The 21,639-nt window shown below is 44.0% G+C and overlaps 1 protein-coding gene across 1 annotated transcript in view; it reads right to left on the bottom strand.

Annotated features, from left to right (window-relative positions):
• GABARAPL1 (GABA type A receptor associated protein like 1) overlaps positions 1-16,404 on the bottom strand; it is a 29,567-nt gene extending 13,163 nt beyond the window's left edge. The window contains exon 1 of the mRNA XM_089489161.1: positions 16,117-16,404. Within this exon, the coding sequence (XP_089345287.1) occupies positions 16,117-16,206 (90 nt within the window). The 5' untranslated portion in view covers positions 16,207-16,404. The remainder of the gene's footprint in view (positions 1-16,116) is intronic.
• Positions 16,405-21,639: the final 5,235 nt, after the last annotated feature.

Raw genomic sequence — 21,639 nt, 5'->3', positions numbered from 1 at the left:
AGTAATAGCTTAAAATTTTAAAAGTGTGAGCTATTTCTTTTGGTCACTGGGAGGAGGAGGAGGAGGAGCTAGAAGCCCATTCTACAGAAACTGCTGGTAAAGGCGCACGCCTAATGGTGCGCAAAATTTTCTTTTCACATTCAATTTTTCTTTTATTCATTTTTGTTTCTTATAGTCAAGGAGGGTTTGGCGTACAGAGGAGAAGGTCACCTGGGCACAGTGCTGGAAGACATCTCCTTCAATTTTACACTTTCTGTTCACAACTCCTTTAAGGGGCTTGTGGGGACTTGCTCAGAGGAAGTGAGTCAGAGACTGGCCTCTGGAAGGAGCTAGTAGCCAGGAGCTCTCTACGTAACTAGAGTCCCAGTTGATTGAGCTCGCTAACAGAGTTTGGGGACAAAGGCGAGGCCCCCAGGGGTTCTTTACTCTGGTGTTTAACAGGGGAAGCCCACAGTCTTGTTCAGTGCCTCCTTAAGACTTTTCCGTATGGACACTGAAGGCCCTGCTGCAGTCACCTGCAACACTTGTGGGATGTTTGCCTTCTTGCCTACAGATGTGGGGAACTTCACCTGCACTAAGTGCAAGTTGGTGGCTCTCTTAGAAGAGAAAGTACAGCAGCTAGAGGCCCTGGTAGCTACACTTCAGCATCATAGGGAGCAAGAGGTTTTCCTGACCAGAACGGACCAGATGGTCCTGAACGGGAAACACACAGAGGAAGTTGCTGGGGAGGAGGAGGTCACTTAACACACAACAGAAGTAAATAGTTGGAGGAAGGTCACTGTGGTGAACTGACTCAAACAGCCAATCAGAAGCCAGAGGCCCTAAGCCAATCAGGTGCTGGCTGAAGAGTTTGAACATTCCGTTTGGCAGTTGGTTTTAGTCAGTTAGGGTTTAGAATGTTGAGAGATGAGGTTGGAATATTGACAGAGGGAGAGTTGGGGAACAGTGGAGTCCAAGAGAGGACTGTGTTGTGATAGTTCCTGAGGGAACAGTATTTTGTTAGAGGGGGTGTTGATCATAGACCAAGAAAGGGTCTGATAGGTCCAGAGAAGGACAGTATTAGTTTGGGAGTCTAGAGATGAGAGACTCAGTGTAGCCAGACTCAGAAGGAGGGGTTTCGGTTACATAATTTCCGGAGAGATATTATAGCCTTGGTGGCTGAGTTAGCAAAAAGAATTGCCCAAAGTGGGACAGGGAAGTCCTGAGGTGGTTAAAGAATATCTGGAGAAAGAGGAATAACAGTAACGAAGTAAAGAGTTCCAATGTAACGAAGTAACTCATGCCTGAACTAACAGCTGTTTTATGCCATTTAGGTCAAGTAATATTTGTTCAAACCCTTTGTTCAATAAAGTTCATATTTTGTTTTACCTAAAGGCTTGGCTACCATATATATTATATCCAAGCTCTCTCTGGCTTTGCTTCGCGAACGAAGATTCAGGGAGGACTCATCCCGCGCTTTGTACAAGAGCGTTGGTGACTAAAAAGGCCAATCCGGGATAAACAGGTCTGGTTGCAGAAAGCACAGTGGAAAGTCTTCTTGGGTGATGTTTCCAGGTTGCGGTTCTTTCTGAGTTGTCGTTTCTTTTCGAGACTCGTTCGGCATGAGCTTTCAAAGAAGGCTGCAGCATTGTGGATAGTGCGTCTCCATGCCTCCCGGTGCAAGGCCAGGGCAGACCATTGTTGGTGAGATATTTGGCCACGCCTGAGATGTTGTTTTAGGGAGTCCTTGTATCTCTTCATTGGGGAGCCCCTCTTACGCTGACCCGTGGCGAGTTCACCATAGAACACTATTTTGGGGAGGCGGTGGTTCTTCATCCTAGACACGTGTCCTGCCCAGCACAGCTGCGTCCTCAATAGCATGGCCTCAATGCTGGTGATCCCTGCTTGCTCGAGTACAGCAACATTCCTCAAATAGTCAGTCCAGTGTATATTTAGAATTGTGCATAAACAGCACTGATGAAAGCATTCGAGGAGTCGTAGGTGTTGGCAATAGGTGACCCATGTTTCAGACCCGTAGAGGAGAATAGACAGTAAAATGGCTCTATACACACTGATTTTTGTGCTTCGCCTCAAGTGTTTGTTACTCCAGACTCTTTTGTGAAGACTTCTGGATGCACTACAGCACGCCCGCGTCATACGCGGGCGTGCTTTACGTGGACTTGAGCTTACACGCTCAAGCCGTGGGGCGCGCGCGGGGTGGAAGGGGCAGCGCATCCCATTCAATTGAATGGGCGCACGTGCCCATTGCGCCCCGCACACTGCCGCACTTCCATGCCGCCGTGCACGAGCCCCATTGTTTCCAATGGGGCTTGAGCATAGGTGGAATTCACCTTACACGGAGGGATCCGGAACGGATCCCCGTGTAAGACGAGGGCCAACTGTATATGCCTTTGCTAGTCTGTGATCAATCTCTTTATCAATCTTGGCATCTGAGGAGATGATGCTTCCCAGGTAGGTGAAGTGCTGAACAGACTTGAGCACAGATGTGCCTACAGTGATGTGGGGATGGTAGTGTTCTTCCCGAGGTGCCGGCTGGTAGAGAACTTCCGTTTTCTTCAGGCTGACTTCCAGCCCAAAGAGCTCTGCAGCTGTTGCAAAACAAGATGGTAGGCGCTGCAGAGCTGCTTCCATATGGGCAATGAGGGCAGCATTGTCAGCAAAAAGCAGCTCACGGACTAGATAATTTAGAGGCTTAGGGGGGGTTACAGACTGCCTCTTTGGGGCGGGCTGCACCCGCCCCTTTCCCCGGTGTATTGGGGCCTCAGCGTCCAGAGCGGCAGCTGCTGAGGCCCCGATCCGCTGGTTTTCAGGCTGCGGAGAAGTGGCAAAAGGCCGCTTCCCCACAGCCTGAAAAGGGGTGTCCCTGGGGCTTCAAGCCCCAATGACACCCCGCTGCGGTGGGGAGGAGGAGAAAGGGGGCGCTTGGCCCCTTTCTCCTTTGGTCCACTGAGCGCAGCTGTGTGAAGGCTGCGCCCAGTGGACCAAACCAGGAAGGAGCTCCGAAACTGAGCTCCTTCTTGCTCCGTGGAAAGGGCGCATTATGCGCCCTGGCGCGGAGCGAGGACGTCACGTCCGCGCCGCCCCGTATAGAGGCGGCGCGGTCGTGATGTCCTCATGGTGGCAGCCGTGCGGAATGGCCGCTGCCATTTTGTGCGCGCAGAGCATGCACTAGGGTTAGGGGGTGCGGAAGCACTGCTCCTTTCTAACCCTAGTACACGCTCCGTGCGTACTTTCGTGCCCGTCTGTAACAGGCCTTAGCGCGGGCCCTCCATGCTACTATATTATATAATACTGCAAACCTGAGTTTTAAACAGGGTGCTGTCATCAGTTGTATTTGGTGGTAGAGCATAAAGGGTTGTTACATATTTAGTGGCAGAGATGAGATAATAAAAGTCCCAAGCACCTGCCACATAAGAAAGGGGTTTGTTACATAAGTTGGTGGCAGCGGGGTGGGATTAGAAACCCCCATAGGACTGCCATAAGGTGAAGGAGTGTTGTCGTTACATAAATTGGTGAGTAGCATCGGGATACGTAAAATCCAGTGGCTGGAAATTTGAAGAAAAGTGTGCTAGAGACAATTGGTGTTACTGGCTTCTGAGTTCAAGTTACCAGAAACCCGAGATTTGATTTGAACTTGAAAAGTAAAAAGTTCAACAGTTCAAATGAGGAGGCATAAGTCAGTGAGGGGAATCTCTGAGGTAATAGTCAAGGATACTGTGTAAGAGATTACCTAGAGACTGACCAGGCTGGATAAGAGGGGTAATACCAGTCCCTGAGGTAATTTGCTGAGGTAAATTGTAGGGGACTGGAAGAAAGAGAACTTACAGTTTTAGAGTGCCAGGATCCGAAAAATCCGGTAGCCAGAAGTGTGCTTTGGTTATAGGGATCTGAGTGCGAATTACCAGACACCCAATATTATATGTGAACATGAAAATAAGAAGTTCAGTATTTTAAAATCTAGGCATTGGTGTCAGTAAAGCGATCTCTGAGGTATTCATACAAGGGAAATTGTAGGAGATTGCTTGGACACTGACCACACCAGAAATTGGCTACTCTCTGAGGTAAACATACTGGGTAATTGTAAGAGACTAGTTGACAAAGAAAAAAAAGCACACATAGTGATTCATGAGGTAAAAGTCAGTGGTAAAGTAACGAATCACTGACCTAACTATAAGATTCAAGTGGATCTGTGTTATTAAGTGGAAACACAGTCACATTTGAGTATTTCCTGAGGTAAAAGTTTTAGGTATTTGTAGAGAAATGCTTAAAACATGCCTCCTAACAAAGTCAAACCTCCAACAATGACAGAAATGGTGGAGAAAGAGGCGGTTGAAAAAGAGATGGTAGTTAGTGGTGACATGGACGTTTCTAAACCTCAAGAAAGTTTAGAAATATGGGAATTCAAACTTGAAATGGCCAGAAAAGAAAAAGAGAAAGACATTAAAATGGCTCATGACAGAGAAATGCATGATCTAAAAATGAAAAAACCGGAGAATGAGATGGCTCATGTGAGAGAAATAAATGACATAAAGATGAGGACATGGGGCTTAATGATCAGTTTAGAATCTAGAGTTACTCATATTGTCAAGAATAACATTAATGGGTTCCCTCTATATGATACAAAAAAATTCCTATATATGTTACGGGATGTAGCTTTGACTTATATAAAGCTAATTGTGAAAAAGCTTGTGATGATATGGGGATATCAGACAAGGAGTGTGATTTGATTAGGCTTAAGTTAAAGGAATTAAAACACAGAAAAGAATTAAAAGAAAAATAATATGAAGGAGAGTTAAGAGAACTGAAATATTTGAGAGAAATGAAAGAAAAAGGATGGCAACATGAGAGGGAAATAAAAAGAAAAGAATATGAGGCACAGCAAAGAGAGATGGAGTTTCAAAAACAGTTGAGAGAACTAAAGCATAACAAAGATATATTAGAAGGAAAATATGAGAAAAAGTTAGCAGAAAAACTGGATGGTTTTAAAGAGAAGTTTAAAAACCAGGATAAAATTAATACACTTAAAGAACAAATAGCTAATCTGGGATCCGAAAACCAGACATTACAAGGTCTTATAGAAGGAAAAACAGAGGAGATTGTTTCTCTAAAAACAAGTTTGGACAATAAAGAAAAGATTGTTTCGGAGTTAGAATATATCATTTCTGATATGAAACGTTCCTCAAAAAGTGCTAATGAAACCCTACATAAATATGAAAAAGATATTCACAGACCTCAGGGTTTGCTAGATGAAACAAATGAGAGATTTAGTCAAAAAGAGAGAGAAAAAGAGGCTTTAGTACAAGAAAATAAAAAGTTACAAGAACAACTTTATGATTTAAAACAAGAAAAGGAGATTCTGCATCAAAAAGTCAATGAAGGTGAAAATGAGCTTGATAACATAAAGTTAAAAACTGAAGATCTGTTCACAGAGATTGCCAGACTGGAAAAAAGGATAAACTCTAAAGACAGAGAAGTTCAAACTCTTTTGGAAAGTTGCCATAAAGCCAATACCACGTAAAAGCAAAATACAATACTCTCCAACTTGAGCTTTTCGGTATAAAAACTGAGTCACAGACAAAAAGAAAAAAATAGAGATTACACAAGAAGAAAAAGCCTTACAATAACAAGTAGACGTAATAAATAAAGAGAAAAAAGTAGCAGTCAAGGACAATGAAATTAATAGGTCTAATGAGCCTGATGGAAAAGGGGCTGAGGCCCGTTACAAACGGGCCGTTTTGTGCGTGCGGAGCGCGCACTAGGGTTAGAAAGGGGCGGTGCTTCCGCACCCCCTAACCCTAGTGCGTGCTCTGCACGCACAAAATGGCGGCGGCCGTTTCACACGGCCGCCGCCATGAGGACGTCACGACCGCGCCGCCTCTATACGGGGCGGCGCGGAAGTGACGTCCTCGCTCCGCGCCAGGGCACCTAGTGCGCCCTTAGCGCGGAGCAGGAAGGAGCTCCGTTTCGGAGCTCCTTCCTGGTTTGGTTCACTGGGCGCAGCCTTCACACGGCTGCGCCCAGCGGACCAAAGGAGAAAGGGGCCAAGTGGCCCCTTTCTCCTCCTCCCCGCCGCCGCGGGGTGTCCTTGGGGCTTGAAGCCCCAGGGACACCCCTTTTTAGGCTGCAGGGAAGCGGCGTTTTGCTGCTTCCCTGCAGCCTGAAAAGTGGCGGATCGTGGCCTCAGCGGCTGCCGTTCTGGCCACTGAGACCCCGATACACCGGGGAAAGTGTAACCCGCCTGTGATTATAGGATCTAAAAAGAAAAAAAGAATTTAGCCAGGAAAAAGAAAAGAGTCCTAAAAGTTTAAAACCTCTGGTAAAATCAGATGAGGAGAAAACATCCAAGTTAAAGGAAAAGCATCCTTACTAAGTCAAAAGGACACAACATCATACTGTCAACAAGTTTTTAATAATAATGATAAAATTCATTTATAATCCACCTGTTATAGAAATAGAGGACAAACTTCATAGATCCCAGGTAGATGAACTTTCTATACTTTCAGATCTGACATATATCTGGAAGCTATATATTAAATGGGACAGTGTTGAAGAATGTGTAGTTTGGCAAATGAGTGATATAACCCAAGGGAGTGGTCTAATTCAAAGAGATTGCAAGAATCTTCAAAAAGTAAAGCTTAAAAAAATAGATGTGTGTATACAGAACATGCAAACATCTATAAACGTCACTGTCGAACATACTGGTGATGACCAGATGACAGACCATCGTTGGTGGGACCTGAAAAGCCATCAACCAACTGGGAAAGGAGATTCAACAGAGAAAGAAAAACCAGAGATTGTGATGACCTATATAGAAAACATGATGACTTTGATAAGGGATGCTTTAAAGTCTACAGAAGAAGATGTAAAGATTGTTCAACGCACTCAAAGAATCTGGTCCAGTGAAACAGGAAGAAACAAAGACTTTTTATCAGCTGAGGTGTTAAGTCCACAGCTGATAAAAAGAAACACGTTGTCGGATACAAGAAATGATCCAGAAAAAAACTCCTGGAAAAGACAATGATATAAATGAGTTGATAGACCTGAAAAAACAATATATTGTTGTTTGTCATTAGTATAAGGGAAGATGAAATATTTTCAAAGCCATACTGGGAACGGGGAAAAGTGGTTAGAGATAATGTTCCATCAATCTTTAATCCAGTAAGAGAGAGGGGTTAGGAGATTGAATATGTTTGATAAAAACATTTAAATGGAACATACAAAGGATCTGAAGATAGAAGAAAAGGTTATTTAAGTGTTATTAAAGTGTTAAAACACAACAAGTGATATGGGGTAGAGTATAATATGCTAAACATGTGTGTGTGTATGTGTGTGTGTGTGTGTGTGTGTGTGTGTGTATCATGGTAAGTGGTGATAACGGATCAATGTAATGGTATATATAAATGATATATATAGGTGTATATAGTGATGGTGTTTACATGATGTTTATATAATGTTATAGATACAATATTATATAATGGGTAAGTATAATTTATAACTGAGAGTTCATTGGCCCATATAACCGTTTGGTTATGTGTGTCAATGAACCTATTAAAGTGGGGAGGTGTGTGATGAACTGACTCAAACAGCCAATCAGAAGCCAGAGGCCCTAAGCCAATCAGGTGCTGGCTGAGGAGTTTGAAGATTCCGCTTGGCAGTTGGTTTTAGTCAGTTAGGGTTTGGAATCTAGAGGGATGAAGCTGGTGTTCAGCTGGAGAACAGCAGAGTCCAAGAGAGGACTGGGTTCCAGAAGTCCCTGAGGGAACAACATTTTGTTAGAGTGGGGTGTTGATCATCTATCCCACCAAGAAAGGGTCTGATAGGTCCAGAGAGGGACAGTATTAGTTTGGGAGTCTAGAGATGGGAGACTCAGTGTAGCCAGACTCAGAAGGAGGGGTTTCGGTTACATAATTTCCGGAGAGATATTATAGCCTTGGTGGCTGAGTTAGCAAAAAGAATTGCCCAAAGAGGGACAGGGAAGTCCTGAGGTGGTTAAAGAATATCTGGAGAAAGAGGAATAACAGTAACGAAGTAAAGAGTTCCAATGTAACGAAGTAACTCATGCCTGAACTAACAGCTGTTTTATGCCATTTAGGTCAAGTAATATCTGTTCAAACCCTTTGTTCAATAAAGTTCATATTTTGTTTTACCTAAAGGCTTGTCTACCATATATATTATATCCACTCTACTATATTATATAATACTGCGAACCTGAGTTTTAAACAGGGTGCTATCATCAATTGTATTTGGTGGTAGAGCATAAAGGGTCGTTACATATTTGGTGGCGGAAATGAGATAATAAAAGTCCCAAGCACCTGCCACATAAGAAAGGGGGTTCATTACATAAGTTGGTGGCAGCGGGGTGAGATTAGAAAACCCCACAGGACTGCCATAAGGTGAAGGAGTGTTGTTGTTACAGTCACACACAGAAGTAAGGAAACCGGGGAACGTTCTGTGAGCTTGCAGCTGCAGAACAGATTTCAATCTCTCTCTACTATCAAGGATGATGAGGAACAGCAGCAGGGACAGACTTCAGGGACAAAGCAGGGGGCCCAGAGAGTTCTACCAAAGGGAACAGCCGCTGCTAAGCCTCGGAGGAGGCGAGTGGTGGTTGTGGGTGACTCCTTGCTGAGAGGCACTGAACATTTGTGGGCCTGACAAGATGTCTTGGGAGATGTGTTGTCTCCCTGGGGCAAAGATCTGTGATTTGACAGAGAGGCTGACAAGACTTGTCAAGCCTACTACTACTACTACTACTACTACTAATAAAATATTTATTTGTGTTTCCCCGCCTCTCCCAACTGGATCGAAGCGGGGTTACAGGCTAAAAACTCACCGTACATATAATTAAAATTCTCTAATGAATATGACGATTAGATCCAGCATATTAACTAATGGTTAAAAATAACCACACAATACAATACAATCGGCAAATCAGCAGCACCTGATTCAGGGCCATGTCAGTCATTATCTTATAACATATCTGGATATGCTTGACGGAATAGTTCGGTTTTCACTGCTTTCCAGAATATCTCTAATGAGGGTGAAAATCGGATGTCCTCAGGAAGGCTGTTCTACAATCTCAAAGCCCTTGTTGAAAAGGCTCTTTGTGAAGTGGAAGCATATTTGGGATTCGTAGTTTCTAATAAATTCTTGCCTGATCTTACTGACAGTTACTCCTTTCTTTTGGTTCATGTGGGAACCAATGATACTGCAAGGCACAGCCTTCAGAATATCATAAGGGATTAGGAGGCTCTGGGTAGGAAGTTGAAAGAGGTGGATGCACAGGTTGTCATCTCATCTCTTCTCCCAGTCGAAGGGCATGGTCCAGGAAGGGAGAGGAAAATAGCAGAGGTGAATAACTGGCTCCGCAGATGGTGCCGCCAAAAACTGTTTGGATTCTTGGATCATGGACTGAGGTTCCATGAGGAGGGACTTCTGGCAAGGGATGGGTTGCATCTCATGCCAGTTGGCAAAAACGTTTTTGCCAACAGTCTCAATAATTTGATCAGGAGGGCTTTAAACTGAGTTATGTGAGGGAGGGAGACAGTATTCTTGAAGGCAAAAGGGCTGGAGAAAATAGTCAAACTGTCATAGAGGGAAGAAGGCAAACAGTGCAAGGACCCAAAAGTGGGAGACAAAAAAACTTACACAGGCAGCAAGTCAAGGGGACCCATGACCTAAGATGTCTCTACACTAATGCACAGAGCATGGGAAATAAGCAAGATGAACGTGAACTCCTAGCACAGCAAAACAAATATGATATAATAGGCATCACTGATACCTGGTGGAATAAGTCTCATGATTGGAATGTAGAAATAGAGGGGTATAACCTTTTTAAGAGAAACAGGCCAAACAGGAAGGACGAGGAATAGCATTATATGTCAGGGGCATTTACACCAGTGAAGAGATCCAGGACATCAATCCTGGAAGCCAGGTGGAGAGCATCTGGATAAAAATTAAAGGGGAGGGAAACAACAAGGATGTTATTGTGGGAGGTTACTACAGACCCCCAAGTCAGATGGAGGAATTGGATGATGCCTTTCTAGAACAGATGACCACACACTCAGAAAGGAGAGATGTAGTAGTGATGGGTGACTTCAACTATCCTGATATTTGCTGGAAGTCAAACTCAGCCAAATCCTTAAGGTCTTGCAAATTCCTCACTTGCCTCGAAGACAATTTCATTGTCCAAAAGGTGGAAGAGGCAGCAAGGGGATCAGCTATTTTAGATCTGATCCTAACGAACAGGGATGACTTGGTTAATGGAGTGCAAGTGGTGGGATCCTTAGGTGGAAGTGACCATGTTCTCCTGGAGTTTGTTATACAGTGGAAAGGAGAAGCCAGGCATAGTCAGACACACATTCTAGACTTTAGGAAAGTTGATTTTAGTAAACTTAGAGAAATACTGGGGGTGATTCCATGGTCAGGAATACTAAAAAAGAAGGGAGTTCAAGACAGATAGGAGTTTCTTAAAAGGGAGATACTGAAGGCACAATTTCAAACAGTTCCATTGAGATGTCTCAAGAAACCAGGATGGATGACTAAGGAACTTTCAACTGATCTAAGTTTTAAACGGAGCATGTATAAGAAATGGAAAAAGGGGGGAAATCACCAAAGAGGAATTCAAACAAATAACAAGCCCATGTAGGGGTAAAGTCAGAAAAGCTAAAGCGCAGAATGAACTCAGGCTTGCTAGAGAGGCTAAAAACAATAAAAAGGGCTTTTATGGATATGTCCGCAGCAAAAGGAAGAAGAAGGAAATGGTAGGGCCACTCCGTGGAGAAGATGGCAAAATACTAACAGGAGACAGAGAAAAGGCAGAATTATTCAACACCTTCTTTGCCTCAGTCTTCTCAGAAAAGGCAAAGGGTGCTCAATCTGAGGATAATGGAGCAGAGGACAGAATAGGGGAATTTCAGTACAGAATAAGTAAAGAGATAGTACATGAATACCTGGTTAACCTAAATGAATTTAAGTCTCCAGGACCAGATGAACTACATCCAAGGGTATTAAAAGAACTGGCAAATGTAATATCAGAGCCAATGGCAATAATCTTTGAGAACTCCTGGAGAACAGGAGAGATCCCAGCAGACTGGAGGAGGGCAAACGTTGTCCCCATCTTCAAAAAGGGGAAGAAAGAGGATCCCAACAATTATCGTCCAGTTAGTCTGACATCAATAACAGGAAAGATTCTACAACAGATCATTAAACAGAGAGTCTGTGAAAATCTAGAAGTTAATTCCATAATAACAAAAAGTCAACACGGGTTTCAGAGAAACAAGTCATGCCAGACAAATCTAATCTCTTTTTTTGATAAAATTACCAGCTTGTTAGATGAAGGGAATGCTGTGGATATAGTATATTATGATTTCAGTAAGGCCTTTGACAAGGTTTCCCATGACATTCTTGCAAACAAGCTTGTAAAATGTGGGCTAGACAAAGGAACTGTTAAATGGATCTGTAATTGGTTGACCGGCCGAACCCAAAGGGTGCTCAACAATGGCTCCTTTTCATCCTGGAGAGAAGTGACCAGTGGGGTCCCACAGGGCTCTGTCCTGGGGCCAGTGCTATTCAACATCTTTATCAATGACTTGGATGACAGAATCAGGGGCATACTCATCAAATTTGCAGATGACACCAAATTAGGAGGAGTAGCTAAAACCCCAGAGGACAGGATCAAGATTCAAAATGACCTTGATAGACTGGAAAGCTGGGCCAAGGCTAACAAAATGAATTTCAACACGGAGAAATGTAAGGTACTGCACTTAGGGCGGAAAAATGAAATGCACAGATATAGGATGTGGGACACCTGGCTGAATAAAACTACGCGTGAAAGGGATCTAGGAGTCCAAGTAGACCATAAACTGAACATGAGTCAACAGTGCGATGTGGCAGCTGACAAGGTCAATGCGATTTTAGGCTGCATCAATAGAAGTATAGTGTCTAGATCAAGAGAAGTAATAGTGCCACTGTATTCTGCTTTGGTCAGGCCCCACCTGGAATATTGTGTCCAGTTCTGGGCACCACAATTCAAGAAGGACATTGAGAAACTGGAGCGTGTCCAAAGGAGGGCGACTAAAATGGTGAAGGGTCTGGAAACCATGTCCTATGAGGAACGACTTAGGGAGCTGGGGATGTTTAGCCTGGAGAAGAGAAGGTCAAGAAGTGATATGTTAGCCCTGTTTAAATACTTGAAGGGATGTCATATTGAGGAGGGAGCAAGCTTGTTTTCTGCTGCTCCAGAGACTAGGACCTGGAGCAATAGATGCAAGCTCCAGGAAAAGAGATTCCACCTCAATATTAGGAGGAACTTCCTGACAGTAAGGGCTGTTCGCCAGTGGAACACACTCCCTCAGAATGTAGTGGTCTTTAAAAAGAGGCTGGATGGAAATCTTTCGGGGATTCTTTGATTTAGATTTCCTGCATGGCAGGAGGTTGGACTGGATGGCCCTTGTGGTCTCTTCGAACTCTATGATTCTATGCCCAGTCATAGAATCATAGAGTTGGAAGAGACCACAAGGGCCATCCAGTCCAACCCCCTGACATGCAGGGACTCACAATTAAAGCACTCCCAACAGATGGCCATCCAGTCTCTGTTTAAAAACCTGCAAAGAAGGAGACTCCATCACTCTCCAAGGGAGCATCTTCCACTGTGGAACAGCTTTTACTGTCAGGACGTTCTTCCTAGTGTTTAAGTGGAATCTCTTTTCTTGTAGTTTGAGCCCATTGATCTTTTCACTATTGTCATTTTTTTATAATCTGAAAAGTTCCCAATTTCCATCACATAAGGAGACTAATTCTACCCGAGTTCAACAGCAATACACCAAGGAAGCAATTTTTCAACCTTCGTCCTTCACAGAATTTCTCTCCATGGATTTATTACATTGAGGAACCCCTGTATACATATCACATCATCATCTCACATAGCTGAGGTTTCTGATTGTTGGTGATGGTTGGAGAGAGAAAAACTGCCTTGCTATTAATTGTCAGTGCTCCATTTTCAAGGAGTACAGGTGAAGTATATTGAGACCACACAGTCCTCAAGATAGAGGAGATAATTAATTCTTGAACATCTGATGTGGCTGCATGTTGTAGGGGAACACTGGCAATGTTGAGAAAGTAGTTTTTCAGGAAAACACAATGTGGGTGATACACAAAAATCCAGAAGACAACGAAGCCAAGAACCCAATTTTTATCCACAATTCATTAGATTATAAATCAGAAATGACTTGAAGACACACAACAACAAGAAGGATGAATAAGGAGAACAGCCTGCCCTCAGATTATTACTTGATGAACAAAAACCAAAAAATGTTGTTAAAGTTCGGTTAAGAGGCCCTTCTTTTTAGCTTATACACATGATAAGGAATCATTTCAAACCTGCTAAAAACAAAGAAAGGGCAACATTGCAACCCAGTAGCTAAGAGTACAAGAGCCAGAATGGCTTAGTGGTTTGAGCATTGGACTAGGACACCAGGGTTTGATTCCCAGCTCAGCCATGAAGCCCACTGGGTGACCTTGGGCATGTCACACTCTCTCAGCCTGAAGGGAAGGCAAGGGCAAATCCCTTCTGAACAAACCTTGCCAGGAAAACCCCATGATAGTTTCTCCTTAGGGTTGCCAGAAGCCAGAAACAACTTGGAGCCACACAACAACAACAGCTATGAGTAGAGTATGCAATAGAGATAGAGGCTGTGGTCCTATACATCTGCTTGAAGTCATCATGCTCAGGATAATTTATATGCTTAAATCTCTCCTTCTTGTGCAAAGGCATCTTTTGTATATTGGAAATATGGCAACATTAATGAACACGATTATTGTTGTTTTGTGCCTTCAAGTTGTTTCCAACTTATGGCAACTCTTGGCAAGATTTGTTCAGAGGAGCTTTGCCATTGCCTTCCCCTGAGGCTGAGAGAGTGTGACTTTCTCAAGGTCACCCAATGGGCTTCACGGCTGAACTGGGAATCAAACCCCGCTCTCCAAAGTCATAGTCCAACGCTCAAACCACTACATTACGCTGGCTCTCTCATATTCGCCACACTAGCCAGGGTGAACCACACTCACCCCACAAAAGAACCCACCCAAAGATGTGGGAAGGGAGATGTGCAGGGTGACCAGATGTCCTCACCCCAAAGGAGGACAACTCACTGCAAAATGCAAGCCATTCAAGAAAAATCCAGGACAGTACAAAATAAAAGCTCAAAGCACTCATATCAATGCATCCTTCTGAGTCATGGTCAAAATGGAAGACATGTTGGAATTGAAAGGATGAAATGGAGGACATGTCCTAAAAAAAGAAGGACCCCTGCTCATCATGATCATGGGAGCTGCCCCAGAAGTAGCTGATATCATAAACCGCAAAGGAAGACAAGGCACCGCAAAATGTAGGCCATTCGAGAAAAATGGAGGAAACGACCCAACCAAAGGTCAAATACACTCCTAGAAATATAAATTCATGGAAAAGGATGACGCCTGGTTGCCCTGGAGATGTGGCGCATGGGAAGGAATGGAAACACATGCTTCTTAGTCATGCTCAGAATGGAGGGCAGTTTGGCAATCCTCCTGGTCAGAAGGCTGAAATGGAGGACATGTCCTGGAAAGGGAGGATGTCCAGTCATCCTGATTTTAGATTAAAGAGAGACTTTTCAGTCAGGGTGACCAGATGTCCTCCTAACCGCTAAGGAGGACAGGGCTCCTCACAATGTAGGGCATTGAAGACAAAATGGAGCATGCGACCACATCAAAGCTCAAAACTGCCCTAGAAATATAAATCCATGTTTCTTAGACAAATGGAGGACCTTTTGCAATTCCTCCTGGATAGAAGGCTGCAATGGAGGACATGTCCTAGAAAAGGAGGATGCGCAACAATTACCCTGGAGATGTGCAGCATGGGAAGGAGCATGACTGGGCATTTTTGTGTGTGTAGTCCCTCCCCTCTTGCTTGGCCTATGCAAGCAAGGCCAGGGAATCTCTCCAAAGACCCACAGAGGAGACAGATCTAGTGGGCAGGACAGGGTCCTCTCAACCCAGGACCTCCTTTTGGAGGATCAGGTTGGAAGCAGGCTTTGGGACCTTGCTCTGAAGGTAGTCACTTGGGTCCCCGGCCATTGTCTTCCTAGCATCCATGGACACAACATGGAGGACACAAGTGAACCCCTCCAGCTCCCAGATGCTTCCAGACATTAATGGAGGGAAATGGAGATGCATCCACACTATTGCATGGTTAATCCAGTTTGATACTGCTTTGGCAGAACTAATCATAACTAATGCTCAAAGACTTGTCAGCAATTGTCACCAGAGCTCAATTCAATAGGCATCCTAGCTGTGCTGATGGCAGTTTGTGGGGGCATGGAGTCATGGTGGTATCAAACCGGATTAATTTTTGCAGTGTGGACACAAAGGGTCAAGAGAGGGGAAGCAATACAGAGCGAAGCTCCAGTGCCACAGCAACCTACAAATCCCAGATTTCCATGTCATGGAGCCAGGGCAGTCAAAGCGGTGTCAAACCGGATTAATTTTGTAGTGTGGACACAAAGGGTCAGGAAAGGGGAACCAATTCACAGCAAAACTCTGCTGCCGCCCCCCCCCCCCCAAACTGCCATGCCCAGAAATCCATAACACAGACTCCTGGTAGTCAAAAAGTGGTGTCAAACCGGATTAATTTTGCAGTGTGAACACACAGGGACAGAAGGGGGGGAGCCTTTTTTGTGCCACAACAATCTACAAATCCCAGAATGCCTTAGCATGGATCCCTGGAAGTCGGGGGGGGGGGTTCATACCGAATTAACTCAGTACTGCGGATGCACCGGGTCAGCCACTGGGGATTTGTATATTTGTATATTATTGAAATCTATTGTAATATAAATTATTAATTAATTATGTAATGAAAGCAGAGGTTGCAGCCCCCTCCAAGCAGCACCCCTCCCCCCCCAGCCAAGCCAGAAAGGGGGAAAGCAATAGACAGCAAAGCTCTGGGCCACAACAATCCCAGAATGCCTCAGCATGGAGTCAAAGGGGGTATGGGACCGCATTAAGGCTGCAGTGCGGATGCCTTGGGGGGAGCAATGGAAGCAGAGGTTACAGGCCCTCCAAGCAGCCCCCCCAAACCCCACTCACAGGCACTCGATCTGGATATTTCTTTCGGATCTTCTCCCCCTCCTTTTTCCTGTACTCGAAAGGATGGTCTTCCTTGTATTGGAATTTCATGGCTCTCCTGGGCAAGGGCGACTGGATCGTCCTCCAGCTGAAGCTGCAGTCCTCCAAGTCCTCCTTTTTCTCCCGAACGGATGGACCCCCAAACCTTCTCTGCCTTGTTTCTTCACTGCGGCTGATGGCGCGATCAGCTGATTGCAAGCTTTTGCAACGAACCCTTTTCCAGGGTCTGACCAGCTGGGCATTGTGACGTCACGGGGCCCGGCTGCTCCTCAGCAGCTTCCCCCGCCCTCTCTCATTCTGGACTAAACCATTCCAGAGCTATGGGGGGGGGGGGAAGACAATTAATAAATTTAATTTAAAAATTAAATTTTCCCGGGTCTGGGACAGCGACCAAAGCCATACTGTCACACTGTTGGGATACTGTGGGCTGACAGTTAAAAAAAACAATAATAAAAAGTGGCATCTTTTTTTCTATATATCCCCCCCTTCAAGTGATCCATGGAACAACCCTGTTATTATTCAAGGGCAGTGCTTTGCAAGAGGGAGGTTATTGTTGCTGTTGTTGTGGGCCTTCAACAGTGTTGCCAACCAGCTTCGAAGATATTCCCCAGAATGTTTTATCAAAATCTAATATCCCTGGAATTCCCCAATATTTATTATTATTATTCAGTCAAAATCCCCAGAAAGAAATTAATTAAATTAATTAAAGTTTCTTCAGAAAGGGTTTGCACTGGCCATCCTCTGTGGCTGAGAGAGTGTGACTCGCCCAAAATCACCCAGAGGGTTTACATAGCATGTTGTTGTTGCTGCAGGCCTTCAAGTCGTTTCTGACTTAGGGCAACCCTAAGGCATTCCTATCATGGAGTTTTCTTTGTCCAGAGGACGTTTGCCATGGCCTTGCCCTTGAGGCTGAGAGTGTGTGACTCGCCCAAGATCACTCAGTGGGTTTCCATGGCTGAGCCGGGCAAACAGGGAAACCTTTACTAGGCCACCCCAAATGTACCAAACACATGGCACAAGTTTTGCCAGCACCACTGGCTTCTTCGTCAAGCAAAGGAGTTCTTTTAAAAAATGCAGAAGGAAAAAATAATATTGTTGTAAGCTACCTCAATCTAATCGGAGAGACAGGGTATAAACATTACAGAATAATTTAAAACCAGAATGTTAACCAGAAGTAGCAGGGAGACCCATAGCTGATTGGAAAGGAAACATAGGCTTGTTACAGACTGCCAAAATAAAGCTGCTTCGGGTCTCTTTGGAGGTATGCTATTTAAACGATGCATGGGTCCTAAGAGTCCGGAGGTCGCACCAAAGCCACACTCCATTCCTAAGCACTGGAGGGCAGCTTTGGTGCAGCTTCCAGATTTTTAGGGTGCATGCATCATTTAAACAGCATACCTCCAAAGAGACCCAAAGTAGCTTTATTTTGGCCTGTTTGTTCGGGCCCGTAGTTTATTAGCTGGAGTGATCCCAGAAGGAAATACATCCAAATTACCGGGACCCCAATTCCAATGCGAACCAAGCTTTTATAGTATTTTGAACAAGAGAAAACTACAAATTACATTTCATTGATTGCATTGATTGCATTTGAATTAAACATTTACATCCCGGTATATTCATTGGATACTCTAATATTACACCGAACATACGTCTCTATCCCTTGTGGGGTATATGCATCAATCAAACTGTTATCTGTATGATTTTCTTTCACTGTCTCCAACTGTCCTGTGTTATATCCTTTTGTTTTAAATAATAGCTGAAAGCAGGAACCGATTTATTTGTATTCCAAAGCCAAGGATTTGACATGACTTGAAACATCAGTCTTTGCTCTCAGTACATTTCAGCACTATGATTTTTCAACTCCTGAGCATAAGTAAAATTGCAATTCAAATCTACCATCTACATAAATGCATTTATTATTATTATTATTATTATTATTATTATAATATCACAATATTAGTCTCAAGATGTGGCTGTTCTCAGTTCGGGTGTTGTGGAGGGATATTCATGCAAGTGGGCCTCTCTTCCTTCTGGGGGAACTCCAAGAAATAAAGATTTTTTTAAGTTCCATTTGGAAGACAAAAAGAGATGATGATGTGTGTGGTTGTGGTTGTTTAAGTATCCATGCCCATCCAAGGCCTCATTCCCACTTACAGATAAATCGGTGCGTGATCCGAATCGATGGATAGATTCGACATCAGATTATTGTTTACACTACACTTGTCCCGATCGCATTTTCTGTCTTTTTATGGCATCAAAGTAACCCACTTGGGATTCACTTTCACAAATTAATCGATTCAAAATGATTTGGCTCCAGCCAGCTGAAGGGCAAATTTGAATCGATTCCGATCCGCTTCTGGTTCACACTTGCATTGAATCGATTTGGTGAAAAAGACGCAGAAAAATATCAGCGTCAAAAAGACATGGGTTAAATGGGTCTGATACATGGCTACCCTCACTGAATTGCTTCAGTGAATTGATTTAAGTGGGAACCAGGGTATTTGGATCAGTTCAAACCGAAGTGTGATCCCATTTAAAAGGAAGTGAGAATGAGGCCCAAGATTGTTGTGTTCAATGGGAAGAAGGGAGAGAAGCAACCAGCACAAAAACATACCTGAAATAGCAGTGTTGTCGTTTTTTTTATTTTGCAATAGGTATATAGGATATGTGTGTGTTTGTGGTTGTTCAAGTATCTATGCCATTCCAACATTGTTGTGTTCAGTGGGAACAAGGGAATGAAAATAACAGTGTGGTTATTTCTTTTCTTTGCAATAGTTATAGAGGGTGTGTGTGTGTGTGTGTGTGTGTGTGTGTGTGGTTGTGGTTGCTTAAATACTCATGCCCTTCCAACATTGTTGTGTTCAATGGGAAGAAGGAAGAGAAGCAACCAGGAAGAAAAACCCTGAAATAGCAGTGTGGTTGTTTTTGTGTGTGTTTTTCCCCTCTTTGAAATAGATATAGAGGATGTGTGTGTGTAGTTGTGGTTGTTTAAATATCCATGCTCTTCCAAGATTGTTGTTTTCAATGGGAATAAGGGAGGGAAGCAACCAAGGAGAAAAAGAACCCTCCAAAATAGCAATTATTATTAATATTTTTTGCAATAGATATACAGGATGTGTGTATGTGTTTGTGGTTCTTTAAATATCCATTTTAAGTATCTTTAAGTATCCAAAGGGAAATCGACATGTACTTTACAGACTATAGGAAAAAGCCTTTGACTGAGGGGCTATCCAGACTACCTTTTAGCCCAGATCAGAACCCAAATTAACCACAGGAAGTTCATATTGGCCCAGATCCTTTCACAAGTGAAATTGAGGCTTTCACACCCATTCAGGGGCAAATGCCCCTTAGTGCGGGTCTTTTGAAAGCAGAGTAAAAGCTGTAACTTTTGGGGGGGAAACGGGTCCAGCAAATATGAACTTGGCCCCGATCAGGATCAGGTCAAGTTCAGGGGAGGGATTTAGGTCAGAGGGAGGGCAAAGGGCAGAACTGGAGAAAGGGTGCCAAGAGAATCGGGGTGACGGAGGAGGAGCAGGAGGAGAAGGAAGGAGCCTTGGAGAAAGGGTGCCAAGGGCAATCAGGGTAACGGAGCAGGAGGAGGAGAAGGAAGGAGCTGGAGGAAGGGTCAAGTTCAGGGAAGAGATGGTCAGAGGGAGGACAGAGAACGGAACAAGCCTCCCTCTTGCACCAGGCAGCTTTCTCTCTCTCTTTTTATTTATTTTTGACAGACTATGTGCATGCTTTTTGCTACCGGTAGATACATACATAGATAGAATGTGGCTGCTTGTGCTATATCTCCCTTTCATTTGCTTGCACCCAGCACGCACTTTGCAAGAGGCTTTTTTTCTAATGCTACAATGTGAATGTTACAAATGTTTCTCTTTCAATTTGGCAAATTGATACCGAATGCTTTTGCTACTGTATGTGTCTGTAAGGAATTCTGGGGTGGCTGAGGGAAAGCAAGAGGATGCAGAGATGCCATTTGAGATGATTATTATTGTATGTGTATGAGGCATTCTGGGGTCGCAAGGAGGGAGGATGCAGAGATGACATTAGATTGCATTTTGGGGTTGAAAACGGAGGCAGGGGTAAATCCATAATCTGTAGTGACCCAAATACACACAACACAGACAACACACACACACCTGGAGGTTCTTTAATTTGACAAAATATGTGCACACTGCCGCCAGTTTTTAAAAAGGAGGGAAAGCACACTTCCGGTTGCCCAATTGCTGTAGGAAACGTCACCTTGACAAAAGCGGAACTGAATTTGATTGACAGCAAAGGTGCCTTCATTTTAAACCAGTTCTGCAAATGTGAACTCTCTGCAAGAGCTGCAGTGGCATTCAGGGTTAAATTACCCTGATTAAAGGTAAATTTTTAGCGAGCACTTGCTTCCGGAGAGCTTCGGGAGCAGGGGGGGGGATCCGAATCTGCCCAGTTCCATCCAGGGCAAATAAGTGAGTGAGAATGGGGCCTGAATTGGTCATGAAAGGCTATGGCATGCTTCTAAGGACATGGGAGTGCCAATACATTTCATGGTTGTGATGAGAAATCTGAACTCAGGACAAGAGACAGCTGTCAGAAAAAAATATGGAGAAACAGAATGGTTCCCAATTGGCAGAGTGATCAGGAAAGGCTGCATCCTTTTCCCCCTATCTGACCCATATGCAGAAAATATCACACAAAGAGCAGATTCAGGAGAAGAAGGGGTGAAGATAAAGGAGGAAGGAATATCAACAATCTAAGATATGCAGGTGACACCATACCACCAGCTGAAAACAGTGACTAGGAACAATTACTACGGAAGGTCAAGGAAGTTAGTGCAAAGGCAGGCTTATTGCTCAACATAAAGAAAACAAAAATAATGACCAGGGAGGACCTACATAAATTCAACCTGAACAATGAGGAAATCAAAATAGTAAAAGATTTCTTGTAACTGGGATCAAATATTGCCCAGAATGGAGACTGCAGTCAAGAGATAAGAAGAAGACTAGGAATGTGAAGGGTAGCCATGAAAGAGCTAGAGCAGATCTTAAAGGCTGAGCACCAAACTTAGAATCGTCCAAGCATCACTATGTATGGATGCAAGAGACAGACAGGAAAGAAAGACAGAAAGAAAATCAGTTCATTTGAGTTGTGGTACTGGAGAAGTGTGAGGAGGATACTGTGGGTGGTCAAAAAGACAAACCATTGGGCTCTAGAACAGATCAAGTCTGAACTCTCCCAGGAAGCCACTATTATTCAAGGATAGTGCTTTGCAAGAGGGAGGTTGTTGTGGTTGTTTCTGACTTATGGTGACCCTAAGGCAGGTTACAGACTGCCATTAAAGTACGGAGTCAGTCCGTACTAGGGTTAGGAAGGTGCGGTGCTTCCGCACCCCCCTAACCATAGTACAGACTGAGTCTGTACAAAATGGCGGCTCACCTTCCGCATGGGGGCCGCCATGATGACATCACGACCGCGCCGCCTCTATACGGGGCG

This window comes from Sceloporus occidentalis, unplaced genomic scaffold (genome assembly GCF_023333645.1).
Source record: "Sceloporus occidentalis isolate IW3139 unplaced genomic scaffold, rSceOcc1.0.p SCAF_1, whole genome shotgun sequence".
Taxonomy (NCBI): Eukaryota; Metazoa; Chordata; class Lepidosauria; order Squamata; family Phrynosomatidae; genus Sceloporus; species Sceloporus occidentalis.
The sequence above is the reverse complement of the archived record's forward strand: the minus strand, read 5'-3'. Positions and strand labels throughout refer to the sequence as shown.